The sequence below is a fragment of the Oncorhynchus masou genome, chromosome 25, assembly GCF_036934945.1.
Source record: "Oncorhynchus masou masou isolate Uvic2021 chromosome 25, UVic_Omas_1.1, whole genome shotgun sequence".
Lineage (NCBI taxonomy): Eukaryota > Metazoa > Chordata > Actinopteri > Salmoniformes > Salmonidae > Oncorhynchus > Oncorhynchus masou.
This window is the reverse complement of record NC_088236.1, coordinates 10,948,003-10,965,592: the sequence shown is the minus strand read 5'-3', so window position 1 is coordinate 10,965,592 and position 17,590 is coordinate 10,948,003. Positions and strand designations below refer to the sequence as shown.

The 17,590-nt window shown below is 44.0% G+C and overlaps 1 protein-coding gene across 1 annotated transcript in view; it reads right to left on the bottom strand.

Moving 5' to 3' along the window:
- Positions 1 to 16,081, bottom strand: part of LOC135513775 (metal transporter CNNM4) — a 73,509-nt gene extending 57,428 nt beyond the window's left edge. The window contains exon 1 of the mRNA XM_064936690.1: positions 14,681 to 16,081. Coding sequence (XP_064792762.1) covers positions 14,681 to 16,076 — 1,396 coding nt within the window. The 5' untranslated portion in view covers positions 16,077 to 16,081. The remainder of the gene's footprint in view (positions 1 to 14,680) is intronic.
- Positions 16,082 to 17,590: the final 1,509 nt, after the last annotated feature.

The window sequence follows — 17,590 nt, the reverse complement described above, 5'->3', positions numbered from 1 at the left end:
GGGTGGCATCCCTAAGTCTAAATATTCTTGTTACATTGCACAACCTTCAATGTTATGTCATAATTACATACAATTCTGGCAAATTAGTTCGCAATGAGCCAGGCAGCCCAAACTGTTGCATATACCCTGACTCTGCGTGCAATGGACGCAAGAGAAATTACACTTTCACCTGGTTAATATTGCCTGCAAACCTGGACTTCTTTTAGCTAAATATGCAGGTTTAAAAATATATACGTCTGTATATTGATTTTAAGAAAGGCATTGATGTTTATGGTTAGGTACAGTCGTCCAACGATTGTGCTTTTTTCGCAAATGCGCTTTTGTTAAATCATCCCCCAGCGTTGCATCGATTATATGCAACGCAGGACACGCTAGATAAACTAGTAATATCATCAACCATGTGTAGTTATAACTAGTGATTATGATTGATTGACTGTTTTTTTATAAAGATAAGTTTAATGCTAGCTAGCAACTTACCTTGACTTCTACTGCATTCGAGTAACAAGCAGTCACCTCGTAGAGTGCAAAGAGAGGCAGGTGGTTATAGCGTTGGACTAGTTATCTGTAAGGCTGCAAGACTAGATCCCCCGAGCTGACAATGTGAAAATCTGTCGTTCTGCCCCTGAACAAGGCAGTTAACCCACTAGGCCGTCATTGAAAATAATAATGTGTTCTTAACTGACTTCCCTCGTTAAATAAAAAAGGTATAAAAATATATTTATTTTAAATCGGCGCCCAAAAATACAGATTTCCGATTGTTATGAAAACTTGAAATTGGCCCTAATTAATCGGCCATTCCGATTAATCTGTCGACCTCTAGCTCAGTCCCCTCCTGTACTCCCTGTTCACCCATGACTGGCCAAGCACAACTCCAACACCATCATGACACAACAGTGATCACCGACAACGATGAGACGGCCTATAGGGAGGTCAGAGAACTGGCAGTGTGGTGCCAGGATAACAACCTCTCCCTCAATGTGAATTGTTACAAAGGAAATGATTGTGGACTACAGAAAAAGGAGGATCGAGCACACCTCCATTCTCATCAACAGGGCTGAAGTGAAGCATGTTGAGAGCGTCAAGTTCCTTGGCGTCCACATCCCCAACAAACTAACATGAACCAAATACACCAAGACAGTTGTGAAGAGGGCACGACAACGCCAATTCCCCCTGACTGAAAAGATTTGGCAACAGAGAGCATTCTGACCAGTTGCATCACTGCCTGGTTTGGCAATTGCTCGGCCTCCGACCGCAAGGCACATCCGAGGGTAGTAGCTTCCTGCCATCCAGGACCTCTATACCAGGTGGTGTCAGAGGAAGGCCCAAAAGAATTGCCTAATACTACAGCCACCCCAGTCATAGACGGTTCTCCCTGCTACCGCACGGCAAGCGATACCGGGGCGCAAGTCTTGGTCCATAAAGGCTTCTCAACAGCATCTACCCCTAAGCCATAAGACTCCTGAACAGCTAAACAAATGGCTAACCGGAATATTTACATTGACCTCCCCCTTTTTTTAACACTGCCGCTATCTATGCATTGTCACTTTAACAACTCTACCTACATGTACATATTACTTCAATTACCTTGACTAAACGGTGCCCCCGCACATCGACTCTGTACTGGTACCCCCTGTATTTAGCCTCGCTACTGTTATTTTATTGTTTCTCCTTAATTATTTGTTATTTTGAATATAAGTTGTGTCTTTTTGAGATGCAGTGTGTGTGAACGGATGATCTCCACATGTGTATTTTCCCCCATAAAGCATGGAGGTGGTGTGATGGTGCTTTGCTGGTGACACAGTCAGTGATTTATTTAGAATTCAAGGCACACTTAACCAGCATGGCTACCACAGCATTCTGCAGCTAAACGCCATCCCATCTGGTTTGGGCTTAGTGGGACTATCATTTGTTTTTCACCAATGACCCAACACACCTCCAGGCTGCGTACAGGCTATTTTAACAAGAAGGAGAATGATGAGTGCTACATCAGATGACCTGGCCTCCACAATCCCCCAAATTGAGATGTTTGGGATGAGTTGGACCGCAGAGTGAAAGAAAAGTAGCCAGAAAGTGCTCAGCATATGTGGGAACTCCTTCAAGACTGTTGGAAAAGCATTCCAGGTGAAGCTGGTTGAGAGAATGCCAAGAGTGTGCAAAGCTGTCATCAAGGCAAAGGGTGGCTATTTGAAGAATCTCAAATATAAAAAATATTTTGATTTGTTTAACATATTTTTAGTTACTACATGATTCCATAAGTTTATTTCATAGATTTGATGTCTTCACTATTATTCTACAATGTAGAAAATAGAAAAAATAAAGAAAAACCCTTGAAGGAGTAGGTGTTCTAAAACTTTTTACCGGTATTGTGTGTGTGTGTGTGTGTGTGTGTGTGTGTGTGTGTGTGTGTGTGTGTGTGTGTGTGTGTGTGTGTGTGTGTGTGTGTGTGTGTGTGTGTATGCATGTATGTATGTATATATATATTTAGTGGCATGAAAAGGTGTGTGAACCATTTGGAATTACCTGGATTTCTGCATAAATTGGTCATCAACTCTGATCTGATGTTCATCGAAGTCACAACAAACAGTGTGCTTAAACTAATAACACACAAAGTATTGTATTTTTCTTGTCTATATTGAATACATCATTTAATCATTCACAGTGTAGGTTGGAAAAAAATGTGTGAACCCCTAGGCTAATGACTTCTCCAAAAGCTAATTGGAGTCAGGAGTCAGCTAACCTGGAGTCCAATCAATGAGACGTTGGTTAAAGTTGCCTTTCCCTATAAAAAAAAAATCACAAAATGTGAGTTTGCTGTTCACCATGCCTCAAACAAAGAGATCTCAGAAGACCTAAGATTAAGAATTGTTGACTGCCATAAAGCTGGAAAGGGTTACAAAAGTCTCTCTAAAAGCCTTAATGTTAATCTGTCCGCGGTAAGACATATTGTCTATAAATGGAGTAAGTTCAACACTGTTGCTACTCTCCCTAGGACTGGCCGTCCTGCAAAGATGACTGCAAGAGCACAGCGCAGAATGCTCAGTGAGGATAAGAAGAATCCTAAAGTGTCAGCTGAAGACTTATAGAAATCTCTGGAACATGCTAACATCTCTGTTGACGAGCCGAGGATAAGTAAAACACGAAACAAGAATGGTTTTCATGTGAGGACACCACGGAAGAAGCCACTGCTGTCAAAAAAAACATTGCTGTACATCTGAAGTTTACAAAAGAGCACCTGGATGTTCCACAGCGCTACTGACAATATATTCTGTGGACAGATGAAACTACAGTTGAGTTGTTTGGAAGGAACACAGCACTATGTGTGGAGAAAAAAGACACAGCACACCAACATCAAAACCTCATCCCAACTGTAAAGTATGGTGGAGGAAGCATCATGGTTTGGGGCTGCTTTGCTGCCTCAGGGCCTGGACAGCTTGCTATCATTGATGGAAAATTGAATTGGTTGCCCCATTGTCTCATATTTACTCATGGCCCTCTGACCCGTGTCCCCAACACGCCCCACCTGTGCAGGGAACTCCTCCCCCTCAACTCACAAGGGTTAGATTCAGGCACTCCTACTGGCTGACCCTAGTGGAAGACTGGAAGTTGCTCTTTAGCACAGATCAAGGAAGTTACCTATCTGTAGTTCTTTATAGGGGGATGCAAAAAGCTGACCTTAGATCAGGTTCTGTGCCATCTCCATTCTACTTCAGGTGAGCAGGTGATGTCCAGCTGGCTGCTGAGTGTTGGGGACGTACACACACCTTTTATAACTGTCTGAGGTTGCCCAACTCTCATACTGATAAGACTGGTCACAGGTCAGTGTTGGGCAATTCACTCCTCCTTTCTGCGTTGGCTGTTAGCTAAGAGCGCTGGCTGTTAGCTAAGAGCGCTGGCTGTTAGCTAAGAGCGCTGGCTGTTAGCTAAGAGCGCTGGCTGTTAGCTAAGAGCGTTGGCTGTTAGCTAAGAGCGTTGGCTGTTACTCTCGCTCTCTTTTTCTCAGAGTTTCGACTAGCACGTGAATGTGTCTCCAAAACTGCGCTGTGATGCCTCTGATGGTCACTAGTAGTGTACCAAACTTGCCAACTGCCAGGTCCTTTTGGCCTACTCTGGGCTCTGTTGTCCCCCCCCCATCAGGTCCTAATGGCCTGGTACTCAGGGCTCTGTTGTCCCTCCATCAGGTCCTAATGGCCTGGTACTCAGGGCTCTGTTGCTCCTCATAGCAGGTTGATTCATAGGCTAACAGTGTTTTGATGGCCTCTATTAAAAAGAGGAGGATTTCTATAGGCTAGGCCTATTATATTTATTTCCCAACTTTCATAATATTAAGCACGTTGATTCTGTTTTCAACCGGAGATGCATGAAAATGAACCGCGGGAAAAGCGTCCTCCATTTGCTTTTCAAGTACATACAAATCGGATGACATGCCATATACTACTGTACTGTAATGTAATGTACAAACTTGTGGAACACAGACGTCTATGATTGGTTCAGATTTGGTCTTGTTTGGGGGGGGGGGGGGTAGAGCTCATTAAATAATAGCTAGTGTGTAGAATAATACTCTAATATGCGAAGGAAGGATATTGTATGTTTCTACTTTTGTGTTCCTACTTAGACCCCCGTCACCATGAAGAGAATGAAAAAATAAAAGTCACAGCACAACAACTAAACCTCATCCCAACTGTAAAGTATGGTGGAGGGAGCATCATGGTTTGGGGCTGCTTTGCTGCCTCAGGGCCTGGACAGCTTGCTGTCATCGACGGAAAAATGAATTCCCAAGTTATCAAGACATTTTACAGGAGAATGTTAGGCTATCTGTCTGCCAATTGAAGCTCAACAGAATTTGGGTGATGCAACAGGACAACGACCCAAAACACAAGTAAATCAACAACATAATGGCTTCAACAGAAGAAAATACGCCCAGTCAGAGTCCTGACCTCAACCCGATTGAGATGCTGTGGCATGACCTCAAGAGAGCAGTTCACACCAGACATCCCAAGAATATTGCTGAACTGAAACAATTTTGTGAAGACGAATGGTCCAAAATTCCTCCTGACTGTTGTGCAGGTCTGATACGCAACTACAGAAAACGTTTGGTTGAGGTTGCTGCTGCCAAAGTGAGGGTCAACCAGTTGTTAAATCCAAGGGTTCACATACTTTCCCCACCTTGCACTGTGAATGTTTACACGGTGTGTTCAATAAAGACATTAAAACGTATTGTTGTTTGTGTGTTATTAGTTTAAGCAGACTGTGTTTGTCTATTGTTGTGACCTAGATAAAGATCAGATCAATTATTATGACCAATTTATGCAGAAATCCAGGAAATTCCAAAGGGTTCAAATACTTTTTCTTGCCACTTTATTTTTTATTTTTATTTTTTTACTTCAACATATTTTAGTAAATACTTTAACGCTTTTTCTTGAAACTGCATTGTTGGGGTTTTAAGTCATCATTTCACTGTAAGGTCTACAACTCTTGTATTCAGAGCATGTGACAAATAACATGTGATTTGATTTGATGCTCATTCACTACCATGCATTCTAATTCCAGCTTGAACACACGTGTAAAAAAATTTTTTTTTTAAATAAAAACCTGCTTTTCGTTAGATATGAGCTTAAGGGTTATAGGCAAAGCCGTACAACAGACACTATGTCTCAGGGTTAGGCTAACCAGGCAGAGGCAGAACATAACTAGTGTCATAAAATGTCATGGACAATGAAAAATATTGGGCTGGGTCAACGTGAAGGAATGTCGTTGAACTGTCTGTGACGCACGCACGAGCACACACACAGCGATGTCCCTAACAACTGACAAAAGCACAGTACATGGTGAGACAGGCCTATCTGCCAGCACAGATACAGGCTACAAGGTCCATGTGTACAATGACAAACTATAGACACCTGACAACTGAAAAACCCACCAGAACATTGGGAGAGGGTTGGCATGAGATATTCAATCTGAAACAGTGTTTTTAACATTCAAACAACCACCTACAGTAGCTGTACAGTACCTTCAGGCTCTATGGCTTCCAAACTTGTCTTTTTGTTTTTGTTATGCATTCTGTGGTTTTATTTTTGGGGGGATATTTGAGATGGTTTAATGAAGCACACTGCCTTCCCTCCAGGACATCTACAGCACCTGGTGTCACAGGAAGATCTTCAAGGACCTCATCCACCCGAGCCACTGCCTGTTCACCCCGATACCATCTAGAAGGTGAAGTCAGTACAGATGCATCAAAGCTGGGACCGAGAGACTGAAAAACAGCTTCTATCTCAAAGCCATCAGACTGTTCAACTGCCAACATACGGACTCAAATCACTGGCCATTAGTAGCCAGACCACTCCCAGTACCCTGTCCTGAACTTAGTCACTGTCACTAGCCAGCTACCACCTGGTTACTCATCCCTGCACCTAAGAGGCTGCTGCCCTATGTACATAGACACAGAATCACTGCTTACTTTAATCATGTTTACATACTGTTCTACCCATTTCCTATGTATACACTGTATTCTAGTCAATGCCATCCTATTCAACTATTGGCATACATACATAACATACATAACATACATACATACTATTCTATCCTACATATTCGTCAGATATACTACATATTCTATCCACATACTGTCCATAAATCCTATCACTCACACACACAAAGTATGTGGCCCTCCCCTCTGCTGCTATAACAGCCTCCACTCTTCTAGGAAGGCTTTTCACTAGATGTTTTGGACATGGCTGTGGGGACTTGCTTCCATTGAGCCACAATAGCATTCTCGAGGTCGGGCATTGATGTTGGGCGATTAGGCCTGGCTCACAGTCGGCGTTCCAATTCATCCCAAAGGGTGTTTGATGGGGTTAAGGTCAGGGCTCTGTGCAGGCCAGTCAAGTTTTTCCACACCGATCTCAACTAACCATTTCTGTATGGACCTTGCCTTGTGTATGGCGGCATTGTCATTCTGAAACAGGAAAGGGCCCTCCCCAAACTTTTGCCACAAATTTGGAAGCTCAGAATCATCTAGAATGTCATTTATAATGTAGCATTAGGATTTCCCTTCACTGGAAGTAAGGGGCCTAGCCGCAAAGGGTTTGGCCGGGGTAGGCCACCATTATTCCTCCACCACCAAACTTTACAGTTGGCACTATGCATTGGGGCGGGTAGCGTTCTCCTGGTATCCACCAAACCCAGATTTGTCTGTTGGACTGCCAGATGGTGGAGCTTGATTCATCACTCCAGAGAACGTGTTTCCACTGCTCCAGAGTCCAATGGCAGCGAGCTTTACACCACTCCAGCCGACACTTTGCATTGCGCATGGTGATCTTAGGCTTGTGTGCGGCTGCTTGGCCATGGAAGCCCATTTCATGAAACTCCAGACAAAACAGTTTTTTGTTCTGTCGTTGCTTCCAGAGGTAGTTTGGAACTCTGTAGTAAGTGTTGCAACCGAGGACAGATCATTTTTACATGCTGTGCGCTTCAGCGGTTCAGTTCTGTGAGCTTGTGTGGCCTACCACTTAGCGGCTGAGCCGTTGTTGCTCCTACGCATTTCCACTTCACAGTAGCAGCATTTACCGTTGACCAGGCCAACTCTAGCAGGGCAGACACTTGACAAACTGACTTGTTGGTGGCATCCTATGACGGTGCCTTCAGTAAGGCCATTCCACTGTCAATGTTTGTCTATGGAGATTGCATGGCCGTGTGCTCGATTTGATACACCTGTCAGCAACGGGTGTGGCTGAAATAGCCGAATCCACTAAAAATATATTTACACTCCGGACACCAATGTTGCTTGTCCTAATATTTTTAGATTTCTTAATTCCATTTTATTACTTTTAGGTTTGTGTGCATTGTTAAATATTAATGCACTGTTGGAGCTAGGAACACGAGCATTTCACTACACACGCAATAACATTGGCTAAAAATATATATATATGCGACCAATAACGTTTGATTTGATGAGCTCAGGTCATTCCAAGGTCATTGTTGTAAATGACAATGTGTTCTCTGTCAGTCAACTTACTAAAGAGTTCATAAACAATAGGCAATCTGTCTGTCTATCTATAAACTCACTCTATCCATCTCTCAGTGATTCAGTAAGGTATGACAGAAGGGCTTCACATAGTGGTATTAAAAGGTCAGCTGGCATTATCTCTCTCTGATGAGGAAACAATGAGACGCCATGAAGGATCATCAGGGTGACTCACAGCAGGAACACACACACACACACCATAGATTGTCCTCTCTGATACAGCACGGCAAGCAGTACCAACAGGACCCTGAACAGCTTCTACCCCCAAACCAGAAGTCTGCTGAACAAGGCTGCTAGATAGTTAATCAAATGGCTCCCGGACGACCTGCATTTACCTTTTTAAACTAACTCTCTTGCACTGACTCTATACACACGTATCTCTACCCACACAAACTTACACCCCAACACACGCTCAAGAGCAAAATGTTGTTTTTCCTCATCATTACAAGAAAGCAGGACTGGAAGCTAGCCACTAGCCTGGACAGTGACCAGAGGTTTTCATTGATTCTGTTCGTGTACAGTATTACCTTTCGCCAAAGGGCCATAGACAATGTATATAGCCTACATGTTCACCTCAAGGTTTCACCTCAACTCTGTAATATCACCCTAAAATTTTATGGACAGTGACCAGGTGTTTTCATTGATTAATGTCTACAGACAGAATAGACAATCTACATCAATGGAGCAGGGTGGCGCAGGACAATTGAGAAATGTACACGACCCATATGCAATGGGGTGCGCAACCTGATTAGGGCATCCACCCACGGTGCTCAGAATGACACCAAACACATTCACATTGTGGTCATTCATATTAACAACGCATTAGCTAAGATGTGCGGTCCTTCTTACCGAATTCTGAAGGGCACTTTGAAGATGTTCGTACAACTGTCCACATGTACTTTTCCTCGGCCAACAAGACGAGTCACGAACAGCAACATCACTAGCCTGTCGATCTACAATAACACACAGTAGCAAAAGTTACCTATTCTATTGGTCAGTTTGCGGAGAAAGAAAAAGCCAGTTCCAAACAGACTCCGGGACAGTTGTGGGATGATAGATCCCAAATTCATACAACCAATAGGCCTATGCTACATTTTTTTTATGTTAATAAGCAATGAGTCTGACGCAACAGATCAGAACGTTTATCTTAAAATGTTGATAAACTATTATTTCTTCAGATTATAAACACAGCAACACACACAAGGCAGTAGTAGCCCAGGCTGCGCCAATGTCCATTCCATAATGCAATTAGTGGGTAAACACGCACCACACACGCGAGCGGTTTTAGGTGACAAATTCAAATATAGACCGTTAGAAAGAGACAGTTAGAAAGACAGGAGATCTAATATGCAACAAGTAGCATGGGTTGCTAATATGACTAGGATTGTGCCTTTGGCTACAGGACAATGACAGAAAGTTGATATCTGTGGAGGCAATTCTATGGTCTGACTTTGGCTCGGCTACTTTGAAGCAAGGTTATGACATGCCTCATAATATGTCGTAAAACATTCAGGTATGAAACAATGAAGTATATGTTTTCAAAATGCATGCTGCCTCTAGTTCATCGCAATGTGCTGTGTGACGCGCTGAGGAAGCCTGCTTCCCGTTGCCTATGCTGTGTGAGGTGCTGATGAAGCCTGCTTCCCGTTGCCTATGCTGTGTGACGCGCTGAGGAAGCCTGCTTCCCGTTGCCTATGCTGTGTGACGCGCTGAGGAAGCCTGCTTCCCGTTGTCTATGCTGTGTGAGGTGCTGAGGAAGCCTGCTTTCCGTTGCCTATGCTGTGTGAGGTGCTGAGGAAGCCTGCTTTCCGTTGCCTATGCTGTGTGAGGTGCTGATGAAGCCTGCTTTCCGTTGCCTATGCTGTGTGAGGTGCTGATGAAGCATGCTTTCCGTTGCCTATGCTGTGTGAGGTGCTGAGGAAGCCTGCTTTCCGTTGCCTATGCTGTGTGAGGTGCTGTGGAAGCCTGCTCTCCGTTGCCTATGCTGTGTGAGGTGCTGAGGAAGCCTGCTTTCCGTTGCCTATGCTGTGTGAGGTGCTGATGAAGCCTGCTTTCCGTTGCCTATGCTGTGTGAGGTGCTGAGGAAGCCTGCTTCCCGTTGCCTACGCTGTGTGAGGTGCTGAGGAAGCCTGCTTTCCGTTGCCTATGCTGTGTGACGCGCTGAGGAAGCCTGCTTCCCGTTGCCTATGCTGTGTGACGCGCTGAGGAAGCCTGCTTCCCATTGCCTATGCTGTGTGACACGCTGAGGAAGCCTGCTCTCCGTTGCCTATGCTGTGTGAGGTGCTGATGAAGCCTGCTTCCCGTTGCCTATGCTGTGTGAGGTGCTGAGGAAGCCTGCTTCCCGTTGCCTACGCTGTGTGAGGTGCTGAGGAAGCCTGCTTCCCGTTGCCTATGCTGTGTGAGGTGCTGAGGAAGCCTGCTTCCCGTTGCCTACGCATTTGCTGTTTGAGATGTAGTAGCAGCAGCTCTGTGACAGATTTTCCACTCAAAGGCTCTGTGTCTGTACGCATGTGACAAATAAGATACATAATGAATATACTGTACACACTCGCCAATTTAATTCCACTATATTATGCAAATGAACCTATAAACTGATAAGCTTGACCAGTCAAACGTATTTACATCGACAAGTATTTCATTGAATAGGCTAAAAAGCATTATTTTGCAATGAGATGTTGTTGTTTTTTTTAATCGGCCAAAAGCTTAAAGGGGAGGACCATCCTATTCAGTGAATGTTATAAAATTACAAATAGTGAAACGTTTAAAAAGTTACATTTTTTAAAATAAAACTACACAAAAGTATATTCAGGGAACCAAATAACTAATTGAAAACACAATGTTTTAGCAGTATCCCCAACAGCACTATGTAGGGTAGCACCATGGTGTAGCCCGAAGACAGCCATTTTCCATCCTCCTCTGGGTACATCGACTTCAATACAAAACCTAGGAAGCTCATGGTTCTCACCCCCTTCCATAGACTTACACAGTAATTATGTTGATTCCCGGAGGACGTCCTCCAACCTATCAGAGCTCTTGCAGTATGAACTAACATATTGTCCACCCAATCAAAAGGATTAGAGAATGAATCTAGTATTGAAAGCATAAGCATAAGCTAGCTAGCACTGCAGTGGATAAAATGTGGTGAGTCGTTGACTCAAGAGAGAGAAAGTCAACAGTTTTAAATAAATTCATTTCTTCAAATTAAGGAGCAGCAGCAGAAAGAGTATTTATTAGCTAATAAACTTAGCAAATACAGCTAGTCTACTCAAACAGAGAGGAAAGATATTTACACTACCATTCAAAAGTTTGGGGTCACTTGAGACATTTCCTTGTTTGTTTTTTTAAAGAAATGCACTTTTTTGTCGTCCATTAAAATAACATCAAATTGATCAGAACCACAGTGTAGACATTGTTACTGTTGTACATGACTTTTGTAGCTGGAAACGGCTGATTTTTTAAATGGAATATCTACATAGGCGTACAGAGGCCCATTATCAGCAACCATCACTCGTGTGTTACAATGGCACGCTGTGTTAGCTAATCCAAGTTTATAATTTTAAAAGGCTAATTGATCATTAGAAAACCCTTTTGCAATTATGTTAGTAAAGCGTAAAACTGTTGTGCTAATTAAAAAAGCAATAAAACTGGCCTTCTTTAGACTAGTTGAGTATCTGGAGCTTCAGCATTTGTGGGTTTGATTACAGGCTCAAAATGGCCAGAAACAAAGCCCTTTCTTCTGAAACTTGTCAGTCTATTCTTGTTCTGAGAAATGAAGGCTATTCCATGTGAGATATTGTCTCAACTTGTCTCTCAACCTGTGTACCTACATTGTAATCTTTCATTCATATGCTATGTTGTAGCAACATCATGGTGGGTATAGGGACAATTCAAGTTTCATGTAGTAGCCCAAACCTATCGATGTTACATTGAGCTGGATGAATGGAATATGAATGACTGTCATCCAACATGCTGTAATAGAAGTAAGGCCGTGCTCATGAAACAAATGATGGTCCTCCCTCATCTTGAACAGCCACTGATCTACCAGCTCACCAATAGCTCTGGTTTCCACCACAACTCTGTTGTAAGGATATTACCTTACAATGGAATAGCTTGGTCTCTGCTCTCCATGACAACACATTAGACCCTATTCACCTTTAGACTGGACCAGAGACAAGGCGTGGGGCATCGTACAGACAGAGCACTCAGGATAACAGCAAATGGCAGACAGTGTTGGGTGCCATGGCAACCGATGCCAAACGGCAGGGAGTGGAACTCTGGAACTCGACATGCCTTTGCGGGAGTCATGTGTTTCTCCAACTCACCATGGATACGAAACAGACAGATGCAGAGCCAGACAACACAGTGGAGGGATCATGTTGTAAATGTGTCAACCCTTGTCATGTATATCCACTATCCCTCTACGGTGTACTGGGTAAGCCAATAGAGATTAGGTGGAACAATGTTTCACAGCCAAATCTCACTCGTCGTCCAGTAGCCGTGCCTGCCTGCCAGCCACCTCTGAAGACCTTCCAGAGAATGAGCTTATGTGCTGCCATACTGACACTTATAATGACATTAACTACAACTTTACTCAGTCCTATTGTGATAGGCTGGCTAGGCTACATTACCAGACCGTAGTAGGATGCAGACTGCCTTGTTTATGTCTGTATTGTGCCTACATTGTTCAAGGTTGAGAGAGGTCTGAATGAGAATTACAAGGCTACTGAGGTTCTAATTCTGAATGAATGAAAACAGAGAACGAGACACACAATGTCATCCCAGTCACATGACTGATAACGAAGAGGAGGAAGAGATGCCCCTCCTCCATTCATATATAGAGAGAAACACATACAGAGCCTGCTTCCCGTTGCCTATGCTGTGTGAGGTGCTGAGGAAGCCTGCTTCCCGTTGCCTATGCTGTGTGAGGTGCTGAGGAAGCCTGCTTCCCATTGCCTATGCTGTGTGAGGTGCTGAGGAAGCCTGCTTCCCGTTGCCTATGCTGTGTGAGGTGCTGAGGAAGCTTGCTTTCCGTTGCCTATGCTGTGTGAGGTGCTGAGGAAGCCTGCTTCCCGTTGCCTATGCTGTGTGAGGTGCTGAGGAAGCCTGCTTTCCGTTGCCTATGCTGTGTGAGGTGCTGAGGAAGCCTGCTTGCCGTTGCCTATGCTGTGTGAGGTGCTGATGAAGCCTGCTTCCGTTGCCTATGCTGTGTGAGGTGCTGATGAAGCCTGCTTCCCGTTGCCTATGCTGTGTGAGGTGCTGAGGAAGCCTGCTTCCCGTTGCCTATGCTGTGTGAGGTGCTGATGAAGCCTGCTTCCCGTTGCCTATGCTGTGTGAGGTGCTGAGGAAGCCTGCTTCCCGTTGCCTATGCTGTGTGAGGTGCTGAGGAAGCATGCTTCCCGTTGCCTATGCTGTGTGAGGTGCTGAGGAAGACTGCTTCCCGTTGCCTATGCTGTGTGAGGTGCTGAGGAAGCCTGCTTCCCGTTGCCTATGCTGTGTGAGGTGCTGAGGAAGCCTGCTTCCCGTTGCCTACGCATTTGCTGTTTGAGATGCAGTAGCAGCAGCTCTGTGACAGATTTTCCACTCAAAGGCTCTGTGTCTGTACGCATGTGACAAATAAGATACATAATGAATATACTGTACACACTCGCCAATTTAATTCCACTATATTATGCAAATTAACCTATAAACTGATAAGCTTGACCAGTCAAACGTATTTACATCGACTAGTGTTTCAATGAATAGGCTAAAAAGCATTATTTTGCAATGAGAGGTTTGTTTGTTTTTTTTGTTTGTTTTTTTTAAATCGGCCAAAAGCTTAAGGGGAGGACCATCCTATTCAGTGAATGTTATAAAATTACAAAGAGTGAAACGTTTAAAAAGTTACATTTTTTAAAATAAAACTACACAAAAGTATATTCAGGAGAAACACATACAGTGTGACCGTTTGTTTGTCTGTCTACCTGGCAGCGAATGAGAGCTGAAGAAGCCATCTACAGTCTGTCTGTCTGTCTGTCTAGGTGTCTGACCTTGAGACAAAACCCTGGGAGAGAGTGATTAATTAAAACACATCCCTGCGAGAGAGAGAGAGAGAGAGAGAGAGTGTGTGCGTGTGTGTGTGTGTGTGTGTGGTGTCTAAAGAAGCTAGGTGAATGAGAAGTTTGTACACTACAGTGTGAGATATGGAATCCAATGGGGTGAACCAGGAACAGGGTAGAGTCGAGCGGCTCATAGAATGCAGCCTACTCATCGATGCCATGTAAAAACATAGAACAAGCCCACAAAGAATCCATAACATCTCTCTCAACGTTCACTGACACTAATGGAGAGAAAATATGCATTTCAGGGCCCAAATATTTGGATGTGTATGTCTGATAAAAGTGATAAGTCTCTATTTCTCACACACATGTTAAATCCTATTAGGGCCCATCACCCATGACCTCACTCTTCCATAGGAAGAGCCCCCATCAGCCACTGCTGTCCCTGACAAGGTAAACAAACTAGGTAAAGGGTAGTAAACTAGGTAAATAACGTATTTACTGATCAGGTAAACAAACAAATTAATGTTAACAAAACCACCTTCCCTCCACGTGAGCCCCAGGCAGAAGTAGTGCACTATAAAGGGAATCGGGTGTCATTTGGGATTCAGCCTCCAAAACAAACCTTTCTTGAACTCCTCTAACATGGAATCCAGCTTGGTGTCATGGAACACGAAGTGAACCGGGTGGTTGTAGAACTTGGTGATGGTCTTCAGCGTCGTACAGTCATCCGGATCAACGAAAGCCAGGTCCTTGACAAACAAGATATCCACAATGTTGGACCTCTCATCCTCAAACACCGGTATGCGCGTGTAACCGCTCTCCATGATCTCTGACATGGTGTTAAAGTCCAACACAGCGTCGCTGTGGATCATGAAGGAATTACTGATCGGCGTCATGACATCTTCAACGGTTTTGGTCCTGAGCTCAAGCGCCCCCTGGATCATGTTGAGTTCCTCTTTGACCAGGTCATTGTACGGTTCCGTTACTCTCAGCATCTCCACCAGCTTCTCCCTGTTGTACACGGTACCGATCTCCTGGCCCAAGATGCAGTCCAGGAGTTTACTGATGGGCCATGACAGGGGGAAGGTCACCAACATGAAGAACTTGGTCACCATGATGGTGTTGGCTCCTACAGCCAGTCCGTGGCGAGAGCACAGCGCCTGGGGAACGATCTCCCCGAATATGACAATACCTATAGTGGAGGCGACCACTGCTCCCAGACCTGACCCTATCAAGTCATCCAGGAGGATGGTGAGAGTTGTGTTGACTAGCACATTACCCAGAAGTAAGGAACATAAAAGATAGTTCCCTTTTCTCCGAATGGGCTCGATCTTGCTGGCGTACCTCTTCTCCTTTTCGGTACCACAGTTCTGGACTATCCGGAGCTCCATAGGATCTAGGGCCATGAGTCCCAGGTTGAGCCCGCTGAACATACCTGACAGTACCAACAGAGCGCAGATGAGGATGCACTGGAACCACATAGGAAGCATAGATTTCTTTTCCTCCACCACTCGCAGCCTCCCGTCATCCTCACCCAACAGGTACCACTTGCCATCTTGACTGTCCCGGACGCAGAGCCCATACTCCTTCTTGAGCTCGCGCTTCCGTAGCGGCTTGATTTTCAAACTCACCACCCCGGAGGTTCCGAGGTGGCTCACGTTCATGCCACCCCGAATAACGATATCTTTGGTATATTCGGCGCAAGTCCTGTTAAAATTAGCATTATTGCTGGTAACATCAACATGTTCATGTTCCATGAACTTGATCTGTGACGAGGTGTCAGGAAGAATCTGGAGCCCGTAGAACCTCATCAAGATGTTGCTCTCCTCTGTTACTTGGATCACCCCGTCGTCCGTGGTAGTGGCCGGCTTGTCGCTCCTCTCCAGCCGCATGCCGAAGACCTGGGTGGGGCTACCGGTCTCCGGGATCCCCGTCTCGGCTTCTGTGCCCGCCGTACACCATAGTAAAATGATTAAAGTTAGCGTGTACCCCTGCCAACCACTCCAGTCTGTCGCCATGTTTGTTTCACTCTAAGCGAACTCGGAGATGACGTCACCTACGGACTTTGCACAGCCCGCCCGTCATTAACATAATGCTGCGGATCTTCCAATCCGCATCCGAAACGTCACGTAATAAAATTGAGCGAGCCCCTCTTGTTTTCTTAAGGTGGACTGTTAGTATTGTTTTTAAGGTGTCCGTACACAAGGGTATCAATAGCGTTTGTGGCATGTATAAATGTTATTTTAGTTATTGAGATGGAACAGTGTTGTCGTTTAAAGTGGCAATCTACATTTGAGACAATAACCATGCGTTTTTCCCCGCCACTGGTTCGGTAGAAAGTTGACGTTTGGGGCCGCAGAAATAAATGTAGCCACTCTCAAATTCATAGTCAGAACGTTATATGGATATAAGAACTGATGGTATCAAAATGATAGATTTTCGGCTATACCGTGTTTGTTTACATTTACTTTGTTTACAAACATTGAAGTTAAACCATTTTGTATTTTGGGTTCTGGTACGACAGTTGAACTAAGCCCATGAGTCATTTCTAAGTTATATTCTTCAATAATCATTGGGTATATATAATTAACTATAAGTCCAAAAATGGATGTAGCAACTGCAGATTTCCCCTTTAAAGTCTGAATTGTGTTGCAGCTGCTCCTATTTGCAGTCAACTGCACCTTGTTGGTAGGAAACATCATCATCACGTATATGTCCCACTCTGATTGTAGAGTGACGAGATGATTCCCAAATTCTGATATTGAACCTGGTTTATTGCTATTTCTAACTGACTACATGATGATGTACTGCTCTACCACTAACCTGCAAGATATTGCTGAACATTTGGACATATCTTTTTGATTGATTTATTAATGTATTTTAGTATTTGTCATTTAAATACGTTAAGTACTTTTATTTGAGTATTATACTAATTATTTAAAAAATAATAATAATAATAATAATAATAATAAATAGACTAGCAAATTGTATTTGAAAGTATTTTCAAACACTTATTTGAAATACCTGGGTTAAGTTTGGAAGTTTAATTGAGTCAATGTATTTGAATATTTTCAGATAAATCTATCTGAATTAAGGTTGCAAAGGGAATGTTTATTACTGGTATCTTTTAAAGTTTGCTTGTAAACTAACAGATTTTTTGGTATCTTCTACGACATCTAGTGGCCATTTTGGGTATTTCAGATAATCACAAATGAAATTGTATTTGTCACACGCATCGAATACAATGCTTTTTACTGGCCGTGTAAAGAGGTCCTGGATGGCAGGAAGCTTGGCCCCAGCGTTGTATTGGGCTGTACATACTACCCTCTGTAGCGCCTTACGGATGGCGAACAGTTGCCATACCAGACGTGGATGCAACTGGTCAGGATGATCTCGATGGTGCAGCTGTAGAACTTTTTGAGGATCTGGAGACCCATGCCAAATCTTTTCAGTCTCCTGAGGGGGAATAGGCGTTGTCGTGCCCTCTTCACAACTGTCTTGGTGTGTTTGGACCATGATAGTTTGTTGGTGA